Source organism: Chrysoperla carnea, chromosome 1 (assembly GCF_905475395.1).
Source record: "Chrysoperla carnea chromosome 1, inChrCarn1.1, whole genome shotgun sequence".
Taxonomy (NCBI): Eukaryota; Metazoa; Arthropoda; class Insecta; order Neuroptera; family Chrysopidae; genus Chrysoperla; species Chrysoperla carnea.
In genome coordinates this window covers 95098288-95121518 of record NC_058337.1, presented here as the reverse complement: position 1 = coordinate 95121518, position 23231 = coordinate 95098288, and the positions used below count along the sequence as shown (strand labels likewise).

At 28.8% G+C, this 23231-nt stretch overlaps 1 protein-coding gene across 1 annotated transcript in view; it reads right to left on the bottom strand.

Annotated features, from left to right (window-relative positions):
* The window catches only part of LOC123305130, a 295035-nt gene that overhangs the window by 214963 nt on the left and 56841 nt on the right, over positions 1 to 23231 (bottom strand). The window contains exon 2 of the mRNA XM_044886757.1: positions 13924 to 14053. Within this exon, the coding sequence (XP_044742692.1) occupies positions 13924 to 14053 (130 nt within the window). The remainder of the gene's footprint in view (positions 1 to 13923; positions 14054 to 23231) is intronic.

Genomic DNA, 23231 nt, shown 5'->3' with positions numbered 1-23231 from the left:
AGGTTAAAGCGTATCTGTACCGCTGTTTGAAAAAAAATGGCCAATGATATTTTGAACACCTGAGAAGAAGATAGGGTAGGTAGATTTTCTATAAGGTTTCCATTAGATTCCCTAAAAATTACATTTGTTAAAAATCGGCAAAATAGTTTAGCCGCTACAAAATACAGAGTACGTACTGCAAAAGACTGACCACATTTTGAAAACTTATAGTAGCAATAGTAAAAGTATAAAATCCACTTGTTTTTACCAATAACTCAAAAACATTTTCAAATTTGTTTTTGCTTTTTCAAGTACCTAAGGAATTACCAGGTGGATTATCTGTTTGCAAAACTAATAACAATATCTATATTTATCTAATATATTTTATCTTTCACAGTATAATAATGTATTTGAAGATGACACAACTTACAACATCCAATCTACCATAAAAAGCTCGAAGGAGCCGAGAAAAACAGGCGACCAGATTAAGCAATTACAACAGTCAGTTTTCTTGTACTACAACACACACAAAATTTGTTTTCTTCTGGTTACCTAGTTTATCATCAAGAAACTTTTAATAACATAAAAATTAAAATAAGCACTTTCTATTTTTCATTGGAACAAACAAACAGATTCAATTATTTTGAAGCTATACAAAACTTCAAATGAGGGAGCTGAAACCATTTACTTTAAAAACAAGCTTCAAGAGGTTTTCGAAACCAAAATGTTTCAAATAAGTGTGAATTGAGCTTCGGCAAATATATGTTGATACTATAAATTCACATTAATATTACCTACAAGAAGTAACCTATAAACATAATACATCTAAAGAGCGGATTTCGTGCAATTGTTTATCCTGTTTGATTTTGAAAATAAATACTTCACAGTCTGTGCCGGAAACATATTTTTTTTAACAGGTGTAGCGGCACAGCTACTTGAAGGGGGGTTTGTGCACTGTATAGGATTGTTTGGATTCAACTAATATGGAAATTGATGGATAATTTGCTATGGGTTGCACAATTGAAACACGTGATGTTGATTTAATTATTCTTGTAGAAAATAATTCTTTAATTCACTTTTGTTGATTCAAATTAACAATTACACTTTATTCAAATTGGAAAATATTCATTACGATTTAATTACATAAATTCTTGTTACATTAGTATTTTTGTTAGTAGTCATTTCAATCCTAATTGATTGATTGCACGTCTGTGCGTTATGACTGCTACAACACAACTTCTAATACTTAATTGTACTACACGCACAGGAGCGAGTATGTTCAACCTAGACCAAATACAAACTATTTTGAACAACACACATAATGAGGTAACCCGTTGAACCATCACAAATGTTCAACGTTCACTATTCACTGTCCGATATCTAGTCTGAACAACAGGTGTGAAATGGGTTTAAGGTCACAAAACCAAAAAGTTTTTACAATATTTTCTCTGACTCTTCGACTTCAAAAATATAAAAGCTCTACACCCGGGAAATTTCAGGCATAATGATTTTTGAAGTAATAGTTTTAAAATAAACGAAGCTGTTAAAATAATATTATTTTTCAGAAATTCTATCTAATTCAATTCATCAATTCGATCAATTTTACCTTCATTGATTTTCATGCTAGTGAATGCTGCCAGATCTCAATTTGAAGGTACAATTTGTTTTCTTCATTGAACGTATAGTATCTGGCAGGTAGTAGGTAAAGAGGACCGATTCTGTATAATGAAAAGTCTAGAGAGATCGAGTGATATTAAGAAAAAAGTTAATAGTTCGAAATTTGATTGGAAGCGCCAGTAATAGAGAGAGAACCTCATTAAAAATAGTGCTTAATTGTATATTCATGCCAAGTCAGGCAAGTGCCTTAACAGCATCTATAGGCTAGTTGGCTATATCTATAGGCTAGTTACATCTATAGGCTATATCTATAGGCTAGTTGGCTAAGACATAGATCCGAGAAATCCTGAAATAAACCTCGGTTTGACTACCCCGGTGCCTTCTAGTATATGTTTATATTTTCAATTTTCTTGTATTAAAGTTAATTTTAGAATTTCTCCTAATAACAAATGAAAGTTCAATAGACTTAATGAAAACAACATGTATAATTAAGAGGAAACAGAATTCCGTTACTCAGCATTTGATCTTATAAAATCCGATCTCTAGTATGTATCTGTTAAGTTAGGTGCATTTGCAAACATTTATTATACAATTATTAGAATATTAATAACCATCTACTCTAATACTACTCATAATAATCTAGTTATTGCAACTCTAAGTGCATTTATAAATAATATATGTATATGTATACATATATCATTTCATTGACATTCATTTGAGTATCTACCATAAGTACCGACAGCCGTGACGTGACGACTGACTACCAGTAATTCGCATACAAATATTATGTTCATTATTTATTTATTCGAATAGTATCTCAAACTGTCAGTAAAATTGAATATTCAATCAATTAATTGATGGATTAAAATTGTATTTTCTAAATATTGAAAGTTATGCAAATAAAGCAATGATATATGTATAAATTTTGGTGAAGTTGCTAAAATTGGTGAAATAAAAGTAATAACTCATTTTGTTGGCTATAATTTACAGCCTATTTTAAGTGAGGAATAGTTGCACAGTAAATTGATCACAAGTGTCAATGGGTCCAAAATTTAACAGTTTTTCGAGATATTGGCGGTCATCGGTGCCTTTCTTCGGGTGAACTATAATCGAGTATTTTCAAGTTACACGGGTGCATTCGTTCGCCCTGGGCACCAGGTACTACATAGAATAATTCTGTAGCAATATTCGTGTTCAGCGATCCTAAAAACCCGAGTTACAAATTTTTCAATAATATTCATCCCTATTAATCGAATTGCAAATTTAGTATTTAAATTATAATTATAAAATGCATATAATTTCTGGAAAATCCACATTTTTAATTTCTTACAAATCAATTTAGGTCACAAAGTTTCTTACTATTCAAATTTTTCACACTTGTTTTTAGTGTTTCATTTCTGCAAGTACTTTTCTTATACTATTAGTGATTACAAATCCTCCACAATACAAATAACTTTTAGTATATACACCTGGAATTTCCTGAATATGTAAGCAATTTGTTGATAAATATTAGATTACTATAATAACACAAATTGAAAACAATAATAACCATAATTAAGAGATTATTGTTTACGTAATTTATTACCAGATATTAATTAATAATTGAAAATTGTTTATTTTGAAATATAAACTTATATCGAAAAGGAGCCCCAAGTGTAGATATTATGGATGCTAGTTGTATCTAATGTCAATATTGTATTGCTTAAGTTGAATTTGTACCTTTATTTTATGTTGTGCCTAAATATTTCTTGAAAGTTAAATAAAATTTACAAATTGATACCAAAAAAACTGAAACTTTTAAGTTTAGTAAATTATACCACGTGCAATGTTGTAGAAGGTACCTACGAGAAAGTGTAGTTTTGACTGCTTTTCTTCGTAATAACGAGGAAGCTCAAGGATCAATAATAGGACTGATAAAACACTGATATAAAGAGGTGAAATGGGATTCTGGAGTTCTTACTACCAAAAAGTACTTCCTTGAAAATAATTCAATTTACCTACAAATTTTTTACATTCTACTGCAAATTATAATAATTTTTTTACAAAACTTGGAGCAGGAGCTGGGATTTAAAGGAGTAGTTGCATTTCGAAATTTCAAGATATGTAAGAGAAATTTAAATAGTGGAGGATATATTTTCCTTTCACGTTCAAACGTTTATCTGATCATCGCAATGAATATAAAACTAATTAATTATAATTTTTATGGAATGGGTATCATAAAAATGTAGAGCTGGGCGGCAAGGAGTATTGATAGTGAATGTAAATCATAGGACAGCGCTGTTATCTTATAAAATTTGTAATTGCTATTTCGTGAAAATCATATCTTACTTAAAACAGAAAAATTAGATCCGGACCTCTGACATGCAATATTGGGGAAAACACGCAAATTATTTTTTGCATGATTACTATACTTAACCTGTAAAGACTTTCTAAGTGTGTGCTTAGGTTCCTTTTGTTTTCTTGTTTTTAGATCGAATAGTTTTGGCTATGGAAAATTTAAAGATTTGTTAAATAAAAAAATCACATTAAAACTTTCAAAACTGTATAGCGCAGTTTTCTAATTGAAATTTAAATGATATAATATATCAAAATGAAAAATTAGTTATATAAGTTTGCAGCAGCCACTATTGTTAGTAATATTATTACCCTTATTATTATACATTTTTAAAATAGAAAACATAAAATACAAGCCTTCGTCATAGCTATCGCCTTTGGAATTCACCCTGTTAGCTTTCTAGTTCAGTCAACAGTTGAAATCTTTTGATTAGTTATATTAAAAGATTTTCTCTAAAACTTTGTTTATAGACTACAAGCCTATGCTACGGCTGAAATTATCATCCACCAGGAATCATGTTGAAAAAGATTCTTCTATATGTAAAAGTCTAAGCACCAAGCGCCTTTTTTGCACGGGAAGTACAGGCAAAAATATGAATGTCACAGAGTAACGTCATATTATATATTTTGCAAGTATTAGATCGGACGACTTTTACAGAAAATGTAAGAAAATAATAAAATTTGTCTGTTGGAAAACTCTAAAAAAGAAAGTTCTTAATGCGGATGAAAATTTTTATGCGGAATAAGAAATTTTATGCGGTCTTAGATATTACAAAATGTAGGAGTGTAAAAAAATACCTTTACTTACCTAAAGAATAAATTCTCAGATCTTTTAGAAAAAGTTTAATTCTGGATACTAATTTATATGTAGGTTGCGAATTTAATAATCATAGTTACTTGTTGCCTATATAAAACCTAGCAAGTCGCCTTTTGTGTGTTTTTAGTCTAAATGTTATTTTAATAGTGTAAGCATTTCAAAAATATAATTACAACAACATGAACAACTCAAAAGTAATATTTTGATTGCATTTTTCAGGATATTAACAATAACTTTCTACCAGAAAGATATAATATATAACTTATATTTTTAAACAACAACGTATTCTAGAAAATAGATAGTTGTAGTTATAGTAAGTAAAATAGATCTATATATCTACTATGGTTGCAATATGGATGATGCAGAATGCAGTATACAATATATCTTATGTACCACATGTCAATTAAAATATTGCTGTAGAATTTTTTTCCCATTCTGGCTTTTTGCATGGATTATAATTTATAAGACCTAGGTGAATTGAAAGGTGGATGGTACCGAAATGATATTTTTCGTTACCATAAGATAATTCTTGAACAAGTCTCCTCCTTCGCATCGAGCAACTCTATTGGTGATTGGACCAGATAGTCATAAAATTAAGCTCAATAAAAGAATAAAACGAAGCTATTGATGAACTTGTTTGTGGATCATTACAGGACATGTAAGGAATTCTATTTCTTATTAGGAATTGCTTTCCTTGTCTTGAAGCCTTACACGTCTTCGGAAGCTTATAATTAAGTATATTAAAATAATTTAGGTATCAAATTGTATTATCAAATATCTATGAAGCTATTTATTATACACATAGATATTCCTTTTAAGATAGTGTTTTAGGTATTGATTTAGCAGGAAAAAGCCATGCGCTAGAAAAAGTCGATACAAAAACTGACTTGATGCGAAAATTTACTTTCCATATGATAATACAAACAAAAGTACAAAAGTATTGTAGTAATTACTTAACGTTTACAAGTAAGTTACATTGAAGATGTTTTACGTGACTGTTATTTCAAACATTTTCACATTAATAATTATACAATTTCAAAACACTGCAATGAGTACGAGTAATGACAGAAAATGTTACCTGTGTGGTTTTGTTATGGCTTTTTTAACTTCCTACCATTGGTAAACATATTTTAGGATCTTAATATAAGTTAGACTCCAAATTAATAAAATGAAAGTTTTGACTCTTTGTTTTAGTGGGAAGTTATTCGTGTGGACATCAAGGGTCGTACCAGACCCATCCCACGGCATGTTTTTTCTCCAGATTACATGAAAAGTTTATGTTACAAAGCTTATTGAATATAAGGAAAACAATTAACTTACTAATATTTTCATTGTGAAAGTTAAACTTTTCTTATTAAGAGTTTCTTGTGAATTCTCTTTTATATATCTGCCTGTCTGTTTGTTTTTTCAGTACAAATCTTGTTTTTGGCAATAAAGCTTCCTATGAATTTCCGGTCATACAAAGAGTTGAATTTTAAATACAACAGTAAGAAAATTATTGCTTGTGAAAATATAAAGTGTGCTTTTATTTTACTAAAAATTACAAATAATTTTTTCCTAATATGTCGTCCGTAATTGCCTTGAACTTTTTAATTAACATTTTGGAGCCATCCTAACACGAATATCGTCAACGAATCAGCTGTTCATAACTGATTTACAATAAGAACTAGTTTTTAAGACATATTACTAGTTTTAAGACATATTATTAACACCATAAAAAATAATTACAAAATGGAAATGATTATTAATTTATGCCAAATAAGTAACTATTTTTTTGAAAAATTTGGACAAAAATTAAGAAAATTTAAAAAACTGTTAACAAAAAATATAAACACTGAAAAAATACTTTTAATCGAATCATAAAGCACTCCTTGAAACATAAAAAACTACTAATGTTGGTTGATGTGAGCAACAGTTTGTGAGCGATGATGTGGATTATAAACGCTAGATAGATTGTCTGTTAGCTGGAAAACTCAATAAGTAAAAGCTTGAGACCTACATGCCATGAGGATGAAATTACACGTCATTGAATCAACTGCCTTAGGGCTTCACATATAACACTTGGGTGAGTCGGGGCAAAAGTTTATTTTATAATTTTAGTGCTATAATAACTTGTATAGATATTTCAGACCTATTCTTTAACTTGTGCGGTTTTTCAATTAGCCGATAATCTAAAAATAGAATGGGAAAAATATGAAATTGTTAAAATTTTAAGTCTTAAGAATATTTAAAAAAAAAATTAAGAGTGGCTTTTATTTATTCAAATGATCCAGAAAATAATTTGAAATGAACAAAAATTAGAAGATACAATTTTTAGTTACTATTTTGTAGCTGTAAATAAAAGCTAGAAACGGTTACGTTTGACATGAAATTCTTTGAAAATTATTTTGGATAATTAATTGATATTACGACATTGCGTGTGGATAAATTGTAAAAGGTTTGTTTATTTCCACAGTTGGTTTTGCAAAACAAACAAATTGACGATATCAAAAGCTTACTTGTTAACATAAAATAGTTTAGAGTTTTAAAGTAGCACAGAAAAGTTAATTGGCATAAAAAATAAGACTTACGGTTTATTGTAACGTTTAAAACTGAATTAAAAAAAATTGAGAACTTAAATCACTGCTGGCAGTTACCTAATATAACAGGTTACAAATTTTCCAAAATAATTCTGAACTAGATTTTACAGTGTTTATTTAGAAAAAACGAATATAATATATAATAATTTGTATAAATTGATAACCTTTCTATTCTTCCGATGTAATTATTGCAGAACTATTATCAGACACACACAGTAAGTAAAACTATCCGACCATTAATTTATTTATATTCATAGTGCAATGTTACATCTCTCTAAACTGTATACAAAAACAGTCACTAATGTCAGTGATAAATAATTCATATTTTATAAACAAAAACAAGATACAAAAACGTAAAACTATCCTAATACATATACATATACATACCGTACAAAACATGCATAAAGCTGGCTTTACATATATCAGTTCTTTGCACAACTGGATACCAGCTCCTTTGTACATTCCAGCTACTTGCATAATTATTCTGTTAAATGGCATACCTCCCACTGGTATGGAAGACGATAGCACAAAATAAGTAATAGTAAGGTGATGGGGGCGGTAAATCACTTCCAGAAGGCCTGTGTGAACGCACATGTCAGTTACAGGCATACCAATGTAGTAAAGGCTATTTATTTAACAAATATTGCTCAGTAAAATCATTATTTCTAATGTAGTTCTTGCTGGAAATAACCTTCGTATATGAGCAATTCGTCAAATCTTTCAGGAAGCGTTCTGAAATAGTTTCTATAACCGTTTCTATATATTTCTTTGTTTTTGTTCGATATCGATATACAATATTACAATTAATTTATTGGACTGGAATTCTTTCCATGTTTTTCAGTTATGAAAACTTGTCTCAGATTGCATTAATTACCATTTTCATTTTTGACATACAATCTTAAGCCCAAATTTCATAGCATGTGTAAATCTGGCTTTATTTTCATATGTATATATGTATGTACAAGGTGGATTTCATACTTCTAAAATTTCGAAGTATCTACCCTACCTTCCCACAGATAAAATACAACTAGATATGTATTTATCGATTAACGGTTTAATCCATCAAAAACTGACGTAGGAGGGATTTCAAACACATTAATTTAACTATAAAGGTAAATTACTGCAGAATTAAATGCGATTTTTCACGATTAATTACAACAAATTTAGCCTGACTGGACAGAGTTGACAGATATACCTGCCAAATCTAAAGTGATCAGCTTCACAGTTTAAAACAATTAAGATTTCCAACCTTTTACCGGTTTGTCGGTTGGCTAATGACTCAAAAACTTTGTTGTAAACCTAATTTTATAAAAATGTGGATAAGATGTAACCTTTTACTTTTCAACCGTTACTTAGTAATAAATAGTTCAAGATTTGTTGCAAAGTAATAAGGCCGTGTCCAGCCGAAGCCATAAAAAGAAATATACTGTTTATCTAATTGCTGATTTTGCATTAAAATAATATCTAGTTTTTAATAAATATAGGTTAATTTAATTATACTTACTCCAAAATAATACTACCAAACAAAAAAAAGTACTAAGTAAGGATATTTTTCTACTCCAAAATAATTTTATACCCTCAAAGATTTATTCAACAAACAGATATAAAACAAGTAATAAATTCAAGAAATAACTTAGCTTCAAAAAAAATTTAAGACCAAAATAATAAGGAGAAAAGTTTGAATTGAACATTGGTTAGAAGTCTTTCCAGTTTTGAGGTATACAAGGATAAAGTTTCTAAAAAAACAAATTAATTAATTGAAAAATTTGTTGTATGATTCCTTTCAGAGCAATAAGAAAGGAAGTTCTTATAAATGTGTAGTCATTTTGGAGATAAAAGAAATGTTGAAAGATTCTCATATAAAATTCAAAAAAAAATTTCTTGATTATTGCTGCTTGCAAATTTTTTTTACAGCTCAGCTAAAGAGTGATATGATTTCAGAAGACAAAGATCTTCACTCTTATGCTTTCGAGAGTACTATAAGATATGAGTCATAAGCAATTTTTAACTTGATTGGATTCAATTAATTTGATTGTATGTGTACGCAATGTTACTGTGTGTGCTAAAATAAAATAAACAATACCATTCATACAATTTAAGTCACATCCTGTAAAACATATTTATTTGTATGTTCTCTAAGCGACTATAATTTATTTTCATATCTTTTTCTTGTGTTTTTATAAAGTTTCTCTTTTTCAACTTCTAAAACTCATTCATTCATCCCGTGTTATGTTTTTATACAACACATCCTGAACTAAATTGTTGGTATATTTTAATTTTAAATGCACAATGCATTTTGAATGATAACTTTTCTGGCTATAAATGAAAACTTTTCAGTAGAACGTACGATATTTTGAGAATATTTATATGTGTTGTTTGGTTATAATTTTTAATTATTATTGTTTTAATAATTTATAAATAATGCATTAGAGTTAGTTAAAAAACAATTCTATTCAAAAACTTATCATGCGGAATATTTATTTAATTATCTACTTTTATTCTTAATGCATGTACACATATGTTGCAGATATTACACAATATAATGAAATGTTTCCTGTATGCAAGATATCACATCACGAGCATCGCATGGCTGTTCGGTATTTGACATACAACATTCGCTACAAATTTTGTTAATGTAAATAATAACAGATTTTAAAGAATCCTTAGAGATTACTATACCTTCGTTATCTCTATATATTATAAAAGCGAAAGTAAGCATGTTTGTTTGTTTGTTACGCTTTCAAGCTAAAACTGGCGATTGGATTTTCATGAAACTGTACTGCAATATAGCTCATACTTCAGAATAACACATGAGATATAATTTATAAAAATATATTAATTAAAAAAAATTAAATTCATTTAATTTGACATTACCATAAATTACAGATTTCTGTAAAAATAGTCAATATAAAATATTTCACGGCCATCTTTCTGATATACTCAATGAATAAATACTATTATACATTTAAAAAAATAGAAAACCATACATAAATTTTACCTGTGTAAAACAATCCTTACCATTATTTCCAGTGTTATAGAAAGGGGATAAGCGAGAGCAATCTTTATCAATCTTTACTTTTAAACCCAGCGAAGCGGGTGGGTATCACTGTAGTTTACTATAAACACGGAAAAAAAAGTGACTTAAAAATCTCATCAGGTGATACAAAAATTGTATCACCTGATGATACAATTTTTGTATCTAATGTATTTTAAACGGGGACTAACTTGGCATGACTAAACTATAGATGCTATAGTTTACTCAGTGGCTGTCACAAGTCAGTAGTATCAGATGTCAATGTATAACCTAAAATTAGCATGAATATATATTTTTTAATTAATTTTTATAATAAACTTTTAATAAATAAACATACATACAACACGAACTGTCAACAATAAATACAACCTAAACAATATTCAGGCGGGCAAAGCAAAACATACTATATGTGGATCGCCGGTAGTCGCATACGCATGCGTTAAGGGCACGCATAATTTACTTCACAGTGAAGTAAAATCCACATCACGGTGATACAATATTTGTATCACCTCAATCTGAAACTAACATCACTTGTACAATCAAATTTTTACATCATTTGTGGGGCAAATTTTAAATCATCTTTTTTTTTCGTGAATGTACGACAAGTTTGGTTTGCGCAGTATATAATTACCTGTTTGCCATTGCACATTGTTCCAAAAGGGGAAACTTATCCTGCATTCCTATAGAATGGCGTCGTATACAACTTGTACGTAGAAAAAGTTAGTCACTTCATTCGTACTTCGAACTCCGATCTTGTGTGCAGTTAGAAATTCCGTTGCTAGTTTTATTATACTGGGTGTTCCAAACCACCCGTCCAGGCTGATTATTCTGAATAGTTTTTAAAAAAAATTGAAACGAAAAAACACGTATCAAATATTTTTTGAAACTCTATCTAACCATACCAAAAACACCCTCCACCCTCAACCCCTGTTAGGGGTAGGGGGTGTAACTTGAAAAAATCAAATGGAAACCCCTATTTTTTTCTGCAGATTTGGATTCTTCAGAAGAAAAGACAAACATTTTGTCTAAGAAATTTTTCCCGATTTTCGGTAGATCGCGCTACAATCGACAAAAATCGTTCTTTTAGATTTGGCATAAGAATTGCGCCGTTCAATTTCAAAAATCAAAACGAAAAAGTAAAAAAAAATAAAAACACAAACACACAGAACCAAAACAAAAACAAAACAAAAGCAACACAAAAGTTAGAAATTCAACGAAAATAAAAGAGAAGCGAAAATGTCGAATTGGGAGGATACTAAATAAAGCTCTTAGAAAGAATTAGATATGAATCATTTTAGATTTAATTTTTTTTCAGACTTTCCAAAATAAAAAAAAAAAACATTTTTACAAAAATAATTTTTCTAAATCATAATAAAATATGAAAAACAAAACAGAATAGTCTTTTCTTCAAAAAAACAAAAACAAAATTGAAAATAACTATTCTCGACTCAAAAAACTTTTCTCGCCTTCACTTGAACTGCAATTCTAATGCCAAATCTAAAAGAACGATTTTTGTCGATTGTAGCGTGATCTACCGAAAATTGGGAAAAATTTCTTAGACAAAATGTTTGTCTTTTCTTCTGAAGAATTCAAATCTGCAGAAAAAAATAGGGGTTACCATTTGATTTTTTCAAGTTACACCCCCTACCCCTAACAGGGGTTGAGGGTGGAGAGTGTTTTTGGTATGGTTAGATAGAGTTTCAAAAAATATTTGATACGTGTTTTTTCGTTTCAATTTTTTTTGAAAACTATTCAGAATAATCAGCCTGGACGGGTGGTTTGGAACACCCAGTATAATATTATTCCATTTATTACTTAGAAACTCTTTACAATGCTAAACGTACAGTCTGTAATGTATATAATAGTTATATACGATATGAATACTGATATATGATGAATAATTACATATGATATCAATATAATTTACGATTTTCATTAAGTAATAAATTTGTATACGAATTTTTTATGAATGAATGGAGGATTCTTTGGAGACAACTTTTGTCCATATTTTTCGCTTTCCTGGTAATTTTTTTATCCAATAGTTCTATTTGCTGGAATTTTACTAAATATAGCTCCTTTGATTTTTTGATATTTATTGGACCGAAATAATCACTATGGTCAATGTATTAATTTTTCCAGGAAATTTTCACTACTCTTCTATATCATCACATTTCAAAGGTATCTATTTTTTTTATTATATTTGATTTCAAATTATAATTTTCGTAAGCATAAAGAAAAACTGGTCACATTAAAAGCTTGCGATGAGTCAAAAAATAAAAAAATTACAAAAAATATCATCCTTCAAGATTAAAGAATTTGGAAGTGAGGAAAAATTTGATAAAATTATCAAGTGACACTTATCTTTCTAGCTTGAAACGGAAGGTTTTAGGTAATTCAATTGAATTTGCCTTAAAAATTAAATTATGAAATAAACGTTAAGAATATTTAAAATAAGAATTTTCAGGTATTTATCCAATATAAGGTTTATAGTAAGATTTTAAAATAGCAAGATGAAGTTTAAAAAATTTAAAAAAAACCCGACCAATTTTTTGGACACAGAACCCTAAACTCGCACTAGAAACATATCTTCCGTTACAACAATTTCCGTTAAATTACCTTTCAAATGAAACAAAAAAAAATTCAAAATCGGTTCATCCGTTCAGACGCTACGATGCCACAGACAGGCGGACACGCACACATAGCGGTCGAACTTATACACCCCTTTTTTTAGTTCGGGGGCTTATAACTTTTTTCGAAATATTGATAAAATCAAATTTTTCAGTAAATTAACTTGGTGATAGTGATTTTTCTAAATTTTTATCTTGTTAAAATTTCGAAAACAATTCAAATAAATGAAGCAAATAAAATTCCATACGTAATGCGTACTTTTTCGTATAATAATTTTCATTTTTCTGGTCTCCAATTATCATAATATATTTCAGCGATTTAATTAAAAACAGACTTAATCCGAGCACATTTTGCCTAAAATTTATCAAGTTTTGTCTTTTTTATAAATAAAATTTTTATCGAATAGTAGGTAATTTTAAATAAATTACTATTGCTTATATCTCCGAAACTATAGGTATTTAAAATAAAGTAGATGGTCATTTCGAGGGTTCCACCTTCAAACTTAAAAAATAATTTCCTTATAATTAATTAAAAACCTTCAAATTCTTGTAGCTCTGCCATTTGTTGATAAATAGCATAATAATAATGGATTACTTTTTCAGAGAAATTTTTTGCTTTAATGTTCTGAAACAAAACTTTTTATTTTAAAGTGTGTAAAAGTTCTATCAAAAGTTTTAGAAAAATCGAAGATATCCTTAATTATTCCGAAATATTACATATTTGTAGCCTCTGTTTATTCTACTATAATAACAGTGATTTACAAAAAGAGTGAGTCTGTCACTTTATCCGTTTGACTGCCACTGCTGTATTATAACCTACCCATTCCTAATAATGTATCAAGTTAATATAAACGAACCTAGTTTACCCCAAGTACATAATATGATGGATATAGTTTGGTGTTAGGTATAACATAAATGTAAAACTGACTAACATACCTGTAACAAGATTTGCATGATGAAATTGACATACAGCATCGGCCTCATACCATGATATGCGATCCCGAAAATAACGATAGAATACTGGAAATCCTTCCTCCGGCAGTATCCATGTGTTACTGATATTTACCTGCGATGAAAATAAAATATACATTTATGAAACACTATGCTAAAAATTATACTCTATATTATATTATACATATTCCGACAAAATTACAGGAGAACACAAATTTATAAACAGGTGGAAAGTTGAACACTTAAAAATAATTGTGAACTATTATAATACGTTGTCTGTCTTTGTGTATATGTTAAAACGTCACACAAAAATTAATTTTTCAAAATTTTTGAGTTGAAAACTTGAGCGATAAAACCATATTTCCGGACAATTTGTACTTATTGTTGCAGTTATACAACTACATTACTCTCTTGGTTTATTCAAAACTAGCGACCCTCCCCCGCTTCGCACGGGTGCAATGCTGATACTAAATACACTACAGAAAAACTGTGAACGTTGTATATAAAAACATAGCGGCCCGCTCTGGCTTCGCACGGGTATAAAATATATAGCCTATGTGATTAAAATCGATCCAGTTTTTTTGATTTATTCATTACTGCTCGTGGCCCGCACGCGTTAAATTTGGAGTAAAACAATCCCCCTTTCCCTATACCATGAAGATTTCCTGCTATCTTTGGAATATCTAAATTCATACACTACATTTTTACTTATTTACTTTTTACATTTTTAACTATTAACCTCAAAAATAGCAGTACTTCTCCACTATTTAATGGATGTTATTATACATATAAACCTTCCTCTTGAATCACTCTATCTATTAAAAAAACCGCATCAAAATCCGTTACGTAGTTTCAAAGATTTAAGCATACAAAGGGACATAGGGACATAGGGACAGAGAAAGCGACTTTGTTTTATACTATGTAGTGATTACGTAAAAACCGTCGGAGCCAGAGCTTATTTATGCTTTCTATAATATTCATTATGGTAATTATAGTAATTATAAATAAGCTACTACGCAGTTAATATTTCAACAACAAAATGAATCAACGAAAGAGTCAACCAACGAAACAATTGTTACTTAGCATTGCCAGTAAGTCATATGTAGATCGTTACCATGGAATTGGTGGTGTAGTTTCTTTCCTTATACTTTGTAATTAGTGTTTTTTTTTCAATAGCTAAGGAGCTTTTTTGTGGAGCAATATTTCAGTTCAGGCAGTACGAGCGCCAAGGAAAGTTGTGGTGGTAATTATTTGTAACTTATTTTCAACTTTGATACATTTTATTGTTTATTTTTCACACTGCTTATTTTCAAGTGGGATAAAGTTTAGACTTAAGTTATTGTTCAAGGAATTATATGTATATACCCGTATTTTAATAATAAACCCAATGTTGCAATATTTTATTTTGAATACACTTGAACCGCCTAGACATCACGTTAGGATTGATAGACATTTTGTAAAGTATTTGCTAAATTCAATCACTAGTACAATTCAATATTTACTTTTTCTGAAAAAATGAAGCCATATTATGTTGTTTCCTTGGATCGTGAAAAGGAATGATTATTCTTTTTTGTGTTTCGCTGGCTTGCACATAAATCTAATAAACCTTTATTGTAATACAGGTAGTGACAAGTGGAGTGTATACACACTGTAACCTAGTTAATACCCTCAAAAAATTATACATATCCTTAGGGATTTTCACATCCCCAAAATTTATTTAAATTTAATTAGGTTAAAATATAATACCATATTAAATTATAACTGTTTCGCTTATTACCAAATAAATGTGTTGGAACTTCTAATTTCAAATTAATTATTTTGTCAGTTTTAATTATCAAAAGGGTAGTTTACACTCAACACACCACATTGGGAAAGAAAAATTCGATAAGACATATTTTCAAACTAATTACGTCTCGCATAAACAAAGCTGATATTTATAAAATGAAAAAATTTGCAACGCATGGGTAAAAGGCTAGTTCCTAAAATATATTTAAGTGAATTTTTTTAAGTTTTCAATTTCTTTAAATAAGTATATTATATAGCCCTGTAAGTATTGATGAAAAATTTCAAACTAATGTTATTATTTAAAATTCAGAACTCTTTTGATTGCCATGTTAAATAATTCACCAAATTTACTGCAGGATCTATTTAAATTTTAGAAAATTGAACGAAAATCTTTGTAAATATAAAACGAATATGATTTTACACCCTCTACATTTACCGAAAAAAAAAAATTTCTAAACACTGATTCCGATGAATTTTTTTAATTGCTATATTATTATTACGTAATAACATTTAAAAATAATGAATGATTATTAGTTATTAGACCAGTAGTTCCTAAAAGAAAATTTCAAATTATGAACTTAGATAATTAATTCTATTAGAACTCGATGAAATTAGACGAAATGTAGGCATGTGAGTTAAATAATTCGCATTTACTCAAACGATCTACAGGGCTTATCTGACCAAATGGTAATTAATAACGAAAATCATAGGGTACTCTGAAACAACCATTTTGGTATAAGGTACATGTGTCTTGATACACAACCCATGAGAGACATAAGCTCATTTTTTTTAATAAAAATACATTTTGTTTGAATCATTTTTTCCAAAATATAAGAGACTCTAGCCTCAAAGGCGATAATTTCCAGTAATACATTCATCGTACAACTGGAATATAACCGTCCCTCTATTTTAATCAATATAACTTTTAACGCGTGAGTATCTTTATCTCTTTACCCCCCCCCACCCTTTCCCTTCAAAATTCAACAAATTTCATCAAGGTCATTTTTGTATCCAGGGAAAAATATTGTGCAGGTGATAAATTAAAAGGAGCATTCTGTATACAAACAACTCATCCATATGTTTTCTTCAGTAGCTTGGCGAATAACATGAGGCTTAAATCGTTAACGATGCGCCGGATAAAAGAACGTCAAATGAAGTTTTTTCTTAGAATTTCTTAAAGAACACATAACTTTTTTTTGGTGATTCTAGGACACCCTATATATAGGGCTTTTACTTTTGTTTAAGAACAACCTCTGTTGTCCAAGGTAAGGAACCATAAACAACCCCGGGGTCACTCAACAACGGTGTTGTTATCTCAATCCATCTTCATAATTGGACTGCATTGCTAAATGGAGGCTGTGTGAATATATCACAGTACGTCTTACATTATTCAACTCAGTTATGGTTGCAGTATAGGATAACAAACTATTAGGAGCTGAACATATAAGAAGCTTAGAAAATTATTAATGTTTATAACAATATCTGGCTTTTATATATAAAGATATAATAATAATGAATTGCTACCATAACGACAATATATTTTCTTAAAGATTGTCTATGCCCTAGATTTACTGACTCCGTGACTGCTCATAAAAACATGTTCATAAATTAAAATATAATTATTATAATATATTTTATCGTAATTTTCTTTTTTGCTATCTAAGTTTAAAATATCGATTTTTTTACTACATGGTAAGTATTTAAATAATATTTATTTATTCAAAAAAGAATTTTCACTTGATACTTAAGTGATTAATTTTCATAAATTAAAATAAAATATTACGATTTTTAGACCGAGAGCCGCTTGTAAGAATTATATTAAAATTTGTCGTCAATTGTATATAGGTACAAAAACTCAAATCTTATATGTGCAAAACTCAAAATCCAGACAGTTTTCAGACAGCCAGACAGTTCTCGAAGTTGTTATGTACTCCTGCCAGTGCGAATACGTAATTTTAAATAATATGTAATGAGGAGCTTTATAAAAATATAGAAATTACAGTTAAGACTGTTCTTTACATATTTTGGATTAGCGTAAAATCATTATTCGATTGGCATGAAAATTTACAATTTTTTTAAGAATTCTCTTTAAAAAAATTTATAAAGAAAGCGGTTTTTCAGATAAGAATGATTAAAGTTACAATTGAATTTCAAGCACTACGATTATACCCTTTACTCTATCCATTTGAAATTGATATATGGATATGTTAGAGGTAGAATCTGCTTTGGATACTTTTATTTTTCAAAAATCCTGTTAATTTTTCCAATTTTTATTGTTCACATCCAGGTACAGTGGAATAAGAAAAAGTACCTGGGTTTGAACAATGAAAATTGGGAAAATTGTCAGGATTTTCGAAAAATACCTAAGGCAGGTAGAATATGAACACCTATAACATATCCAAATTTCATATCGATAGTAAAGGGTATAGTCGCAGGGCCTGATATTCAATTGTAACTTTAACCATATTTATGTGGAAAAATGCTTTTCTTTATAAATTTTTTTTCCAGAAATGAATATTTAAGAGGATTCTTTAAAAAATCATAAAGTTTCACACTGATCATGCCAATGATGTTTGTCGTAGGTGATAATGCTTTCCCACTACAAACTATAATAGAATTGGATCTTGCTCTATAATGTATAAAGTTTTTGTCAAGTGGAATTAATAACTTGTTAATTTTTCCAGTATCTGTGTTTGAAAAATGATAATATACATAATAGATTATTGTAATTTACTCTTACAATTTGATTTATAGAAGTGGTAATATTTCATTGCTTGTTTTAATTAGTCCACATTTTTACTTCTTCCTAGTAAGTATAGATTTTAATTACGATAACATTTGCTGTTAAGCTTTCAACGGATATATTCATTCTTAGAAAACATCTTAGAAAAAATAGCTATATTCATTAGCCGTTGAAATTTTTTTTATTATGTTTTGAGTTCTTAAGATTTCAATAGAAATATTCATTCTGATTAACTCCTTTTTTACTTTACCTGAGTTATTTTACCAAGGCCAACCTTGAAAAAAAACAAAGCATGTTTTTAATTTAAGCACACAGTTTAATTTAAGTGGTTCGATCTTTTAATTATGCTTCAAAATAACTTTAATTTAGCAACAATATAAATTCGAATAAATTAAATTGTACTATTAGGCCCGCATCAAACTTTGAAGTTACGAAGGTTGGCCTGGGTATAATAACTCAACTATAGTTTATAATCGACACGAAAGTCAAAAACTTTTTTTCTCAAGTTTTTGAACATAATAACTTATTAAAATTATAAATATTATTTTATAGATTACTCGAAGCTGAATAAATTTAGATTAACTAACCTTTTAATAATTAACTACCTTTGAATGTTAATTATGAAATATAAAGAATAGTATATACCGTCTTGAATAGGGCATTCAAAAACTATGAGAACAGCCGAAGAATTTCAGAAAGAAAATTTGTTTTAGAAACGAAACGAAACAAAATAGGTATCTTATATTTTAAAAAAAAAATTCTTGGGCTGGAGCTGAGATAAACTTTAAAATCTTAAATGGAAACCCCCATTTTTATACGAAACCATGTATATACGAAATATATCAAGGTATACTAAGTTTAGTCCCCAGTTTGTAACGCTTAAAAATATTGATACTATGAACAAAATTTTGGTATAACGGTTCATATAATCATAGTTTTCCGGTTGTAAAGAGTCTGTTTCCTGTTATCCGTTAGTCTGTCTGTTCTTTAGACAAAAATTGCCGAGAAGAATAAAGATAATTCATCAATTAAAACAAAATTTCGTTTAAAATTACTTAATTTTTCTCGAAAATATTTCTTTTTCAAAATTTTTGAAGAGAGTTATGAAAAAAATTCAATCCATTCTCATGAAATTATCATACAGATGCTTATTTGAAGCGGTTTTTGACTAGCATTAGTTGCCAAAAGTTTTAATTTTTTGAAAAATATTTTTGAAAGAAACGAAATACTATGTTCCTTTCTCAAGTTCTTGGACTGTTCTCGTACTTTTAGACTTGCCTGTATAAACTTGTCCCGAGGCAACTAATTGCTCCATTTACAGAGAAACTATTCTCGGACAAAAAATACTTTCAAATATAAATATAACCTACTTAATGTCTAACCTAATGTATCGCTCGAATTTATTCAACTTTTGAATGTACCATACGAATGAGATATTTTTCGGTAAATTTTATGAAAAATGGTCATAATTTGGAATTTTTTTCTGTAGCATGTCAGAGGGGACTAATTTTATAACATGAACAACCAGATAACCATCATGTACTCATGGGACATTTGTATATTATATAATACATATTGCAGACAGCTATTGTTATATAATCTTTTAGTTTGTCAGGTGATGGCAGTTGATATAATATTGAGCATACTGCATTATTGGTGTAGGTATAACTTCTGCTTTAGTAGATACCTTCACAAATACGTGAGTTTATTAGATTAAATTTGCATTTTGTTTTGATAAAGTCTATATGGAATTAATGCAATCTCATTCAAAAAAGAATGGGTATATAAAAGATAACGTACCTGTAGGGAATCGCATTCATGACCTTTTTGTTTAATTAGCTTAGTGTTATAATCAAGGATTTTAGATAAAATTTCTTATTGTCTATATGAAAGCTTGTTAACTTTTATAAATTTTTCTCGTTTGTTATTACGAATAAATTTTTCAATTGCATTTATAATTTTAAATAAAATTTTTTAAATAACGTTGTAACAAGTGAAAACAAACAATTGACTAAGTTATTTGTTGAAATACCATGTATAGACAGTGTTGACTACTCTGTCAGATTACACATACATACATGTCACACATATAACTGATATACCCATATAATAGATATTATACAATTTGCGCATAATTTGCGCTCTTACGGGTAACAGTGATGTTTACGAAAAAATGTTTCAAACAAAAGTTGTTTATTTTTTTATAAGGAACATTTTTTAGAATTAAACTTTTGTTCTATCTCTAATGACCAATGGATTCTATGTTGCTCATTTACGAACTTGACCTCACTTTTTACGTCCTAGGCACGCTATAAAACTTTCATCTTGATATATCTTTTCGTTTCTGAGTAATCGTGACAGACGGACAGACAGACGGACAGACAGGTAACAGACAGACAGACAGACGTCTGTATGGCGTCTGTATTAGACAACCGGAAATGGATTAATTAGATGATTTTATGAACACCTATACCAAAATTCTGTTACATGGTATAAAAAGATCAGCATTATGTAAAACATAATTTTACGTATTGCCAATGAAATTAAATAAACATCAAATCAAATAATAAAAGAACTTTTAACAAAAAAAAACCGACTTAAAAAAAAAACTATTCCAAAACAAATAATATGCACTAAAAAGTAAAAAAAATAACGATAATATAACGTAGTTACATTTATTGTTATTTTTCCAGTCGGTGTCAGCCAAGGAAACAACTATGACAGGACAGTTTGCTACTGGGCTGACACCGACTCCAAAAATAACAACAACTAGTGCTTAAAAATAAATTATTTTACAAAAATAGGCAAAATGAAGCATAGTTTCGAGAGTTATTTACAGGAAATTTTTTAAGTTGCATGCGCTACTTGAAAACTTTTGGAGTCTTATTTAAAGATATAACCTATATAAATTTATTCAAGCATAAATTTGTATGTAAATATTCTTTTTTCTGAGTTGTTCTGAGGAGTTGTGATTAATTTATTCTTGATGCATCAACTAAACCAACTAACTGCTAACACGTTAGTACAACACATATTTTATGATGAAATAATATTTTGTACATTACTATAAATTAGAAATAGTTAGAGTGGAAAATTCAATTTTCCACTGATCAAATTAATAAACTTGAATTTTATGAATAAAAAATGTCTGTACCCAAGTATTTATGTTTAGATATATGGTATGTCTATTTAATGTACTTATTTTATGCAATGACTGTGTTAATTAAAAACAATTCATTTATTCACAAAGAAGTGTATTAATTACAAGATCTTGATAAGTTAAATCTTTATACTTATCAACTTTAATAAATAGTCACAAACCATTTGCTGATAAACGCTACAGCCATAAGAAGGCTCATTATAATTTTATTGAAAACAACTGAGATATTTTGAGTGATAAATACAGTTAAGCTACTATTCGTAGCATCCCACAAATTTGGAACCATCTACCTTCAATTGCTTCGGTCAATACCTGTGGGAACTATACTTGTGATAAAAAAAACTTTTCAGAAAAAAAAATCCGACTTCAAAAGAAAAACTTTTCCAAAACAAATTAATATGCATAAAAAAGTAAAAAAATAACGATAATATAAGGTAGTTAAAATTATTAAAATTGTTATTTTTGGAGTCGGTGTCAGCTAAAGAAACAACTCTGACAGAACAGTTTGCTACACTAGCTTGACTGACACCGACTCCAACAATAACAATAATTTTAACTACATTATATTATCGTAATTTTTTTACTTTTTAGTGCATATAAATTTTTTTTTTTTTGAAAGTTTTTCTTTTGAAATCGGTTTTCTTTTTGTTAAAAGTTTTTTTTATTTTGTGATTTTTAGTGAATCTGAAGTACACTAACTAATTTGTCACTAAAAAAAGAATCATCGAAATCGGTTGGCTTGATATTGAGTTTTTCGCCCTTTTTTCGTGCATACTTAATGCAAATTTAAGACTTTTTTGGTTTTCTCATGGATAAGGTTGTCAAAACTAGACCAAAATGAAATGGGACTAAACGGGAAGCATCAGCTTTCAAAGATAACCTCCTCCTTTTTTGTTTGAAGTCGGTTAAAAATCAACTACTTTCACGTACCCTTTTAATATTATCAGATCGAGTTGATACGAAATTATGCATTATATATATTTCTTAGTAGATATAATGACATAACTATTGAAAATAATGGCCACCACTCATTTGCCCAACTGGCCATTGGATGGATACATGGGAAATGAAGAAAACTGTACAGGACGGTATAGAAAAAATTGCAGGCGTATTGTCACCAAGAAAATCGTTCTTTCTTTGTTGGTTTATCCATTTTTATATTCAAGAATGTTTGACGAAAAAGAACAAAGGAAAAATATTCATTAAATTTTAGTTTGTTTTCATCGTAATGGTTTGGGCTCTAAAATGGGGATGAATTCAAGAGGTGTTACTAGTTTATCCAAACAAATTGTGAAAAATATTTATATAATTGTTGAATATACGTACATTGAAAAAAAGGAGATCAATAGCGCAAGATTAATATGGTGTCTGTTGATAAGAATTTTTTCCATACAAACTCCCTATAGATTAACATATATTTGTAAAAAATACATACACACAAACAGAGAAAAAAACATGGCATGATAAAAAAACGCAAATATACAGACAAAATATAAAAAAAAATAAAACAATTAAATATTTTATTAATTTAAGTAATCCTCTCATAATTTTTTTTCCGCATTATTTTTCTAGAAACCAGAAAAAAAGCACCTAAAACCAAATATA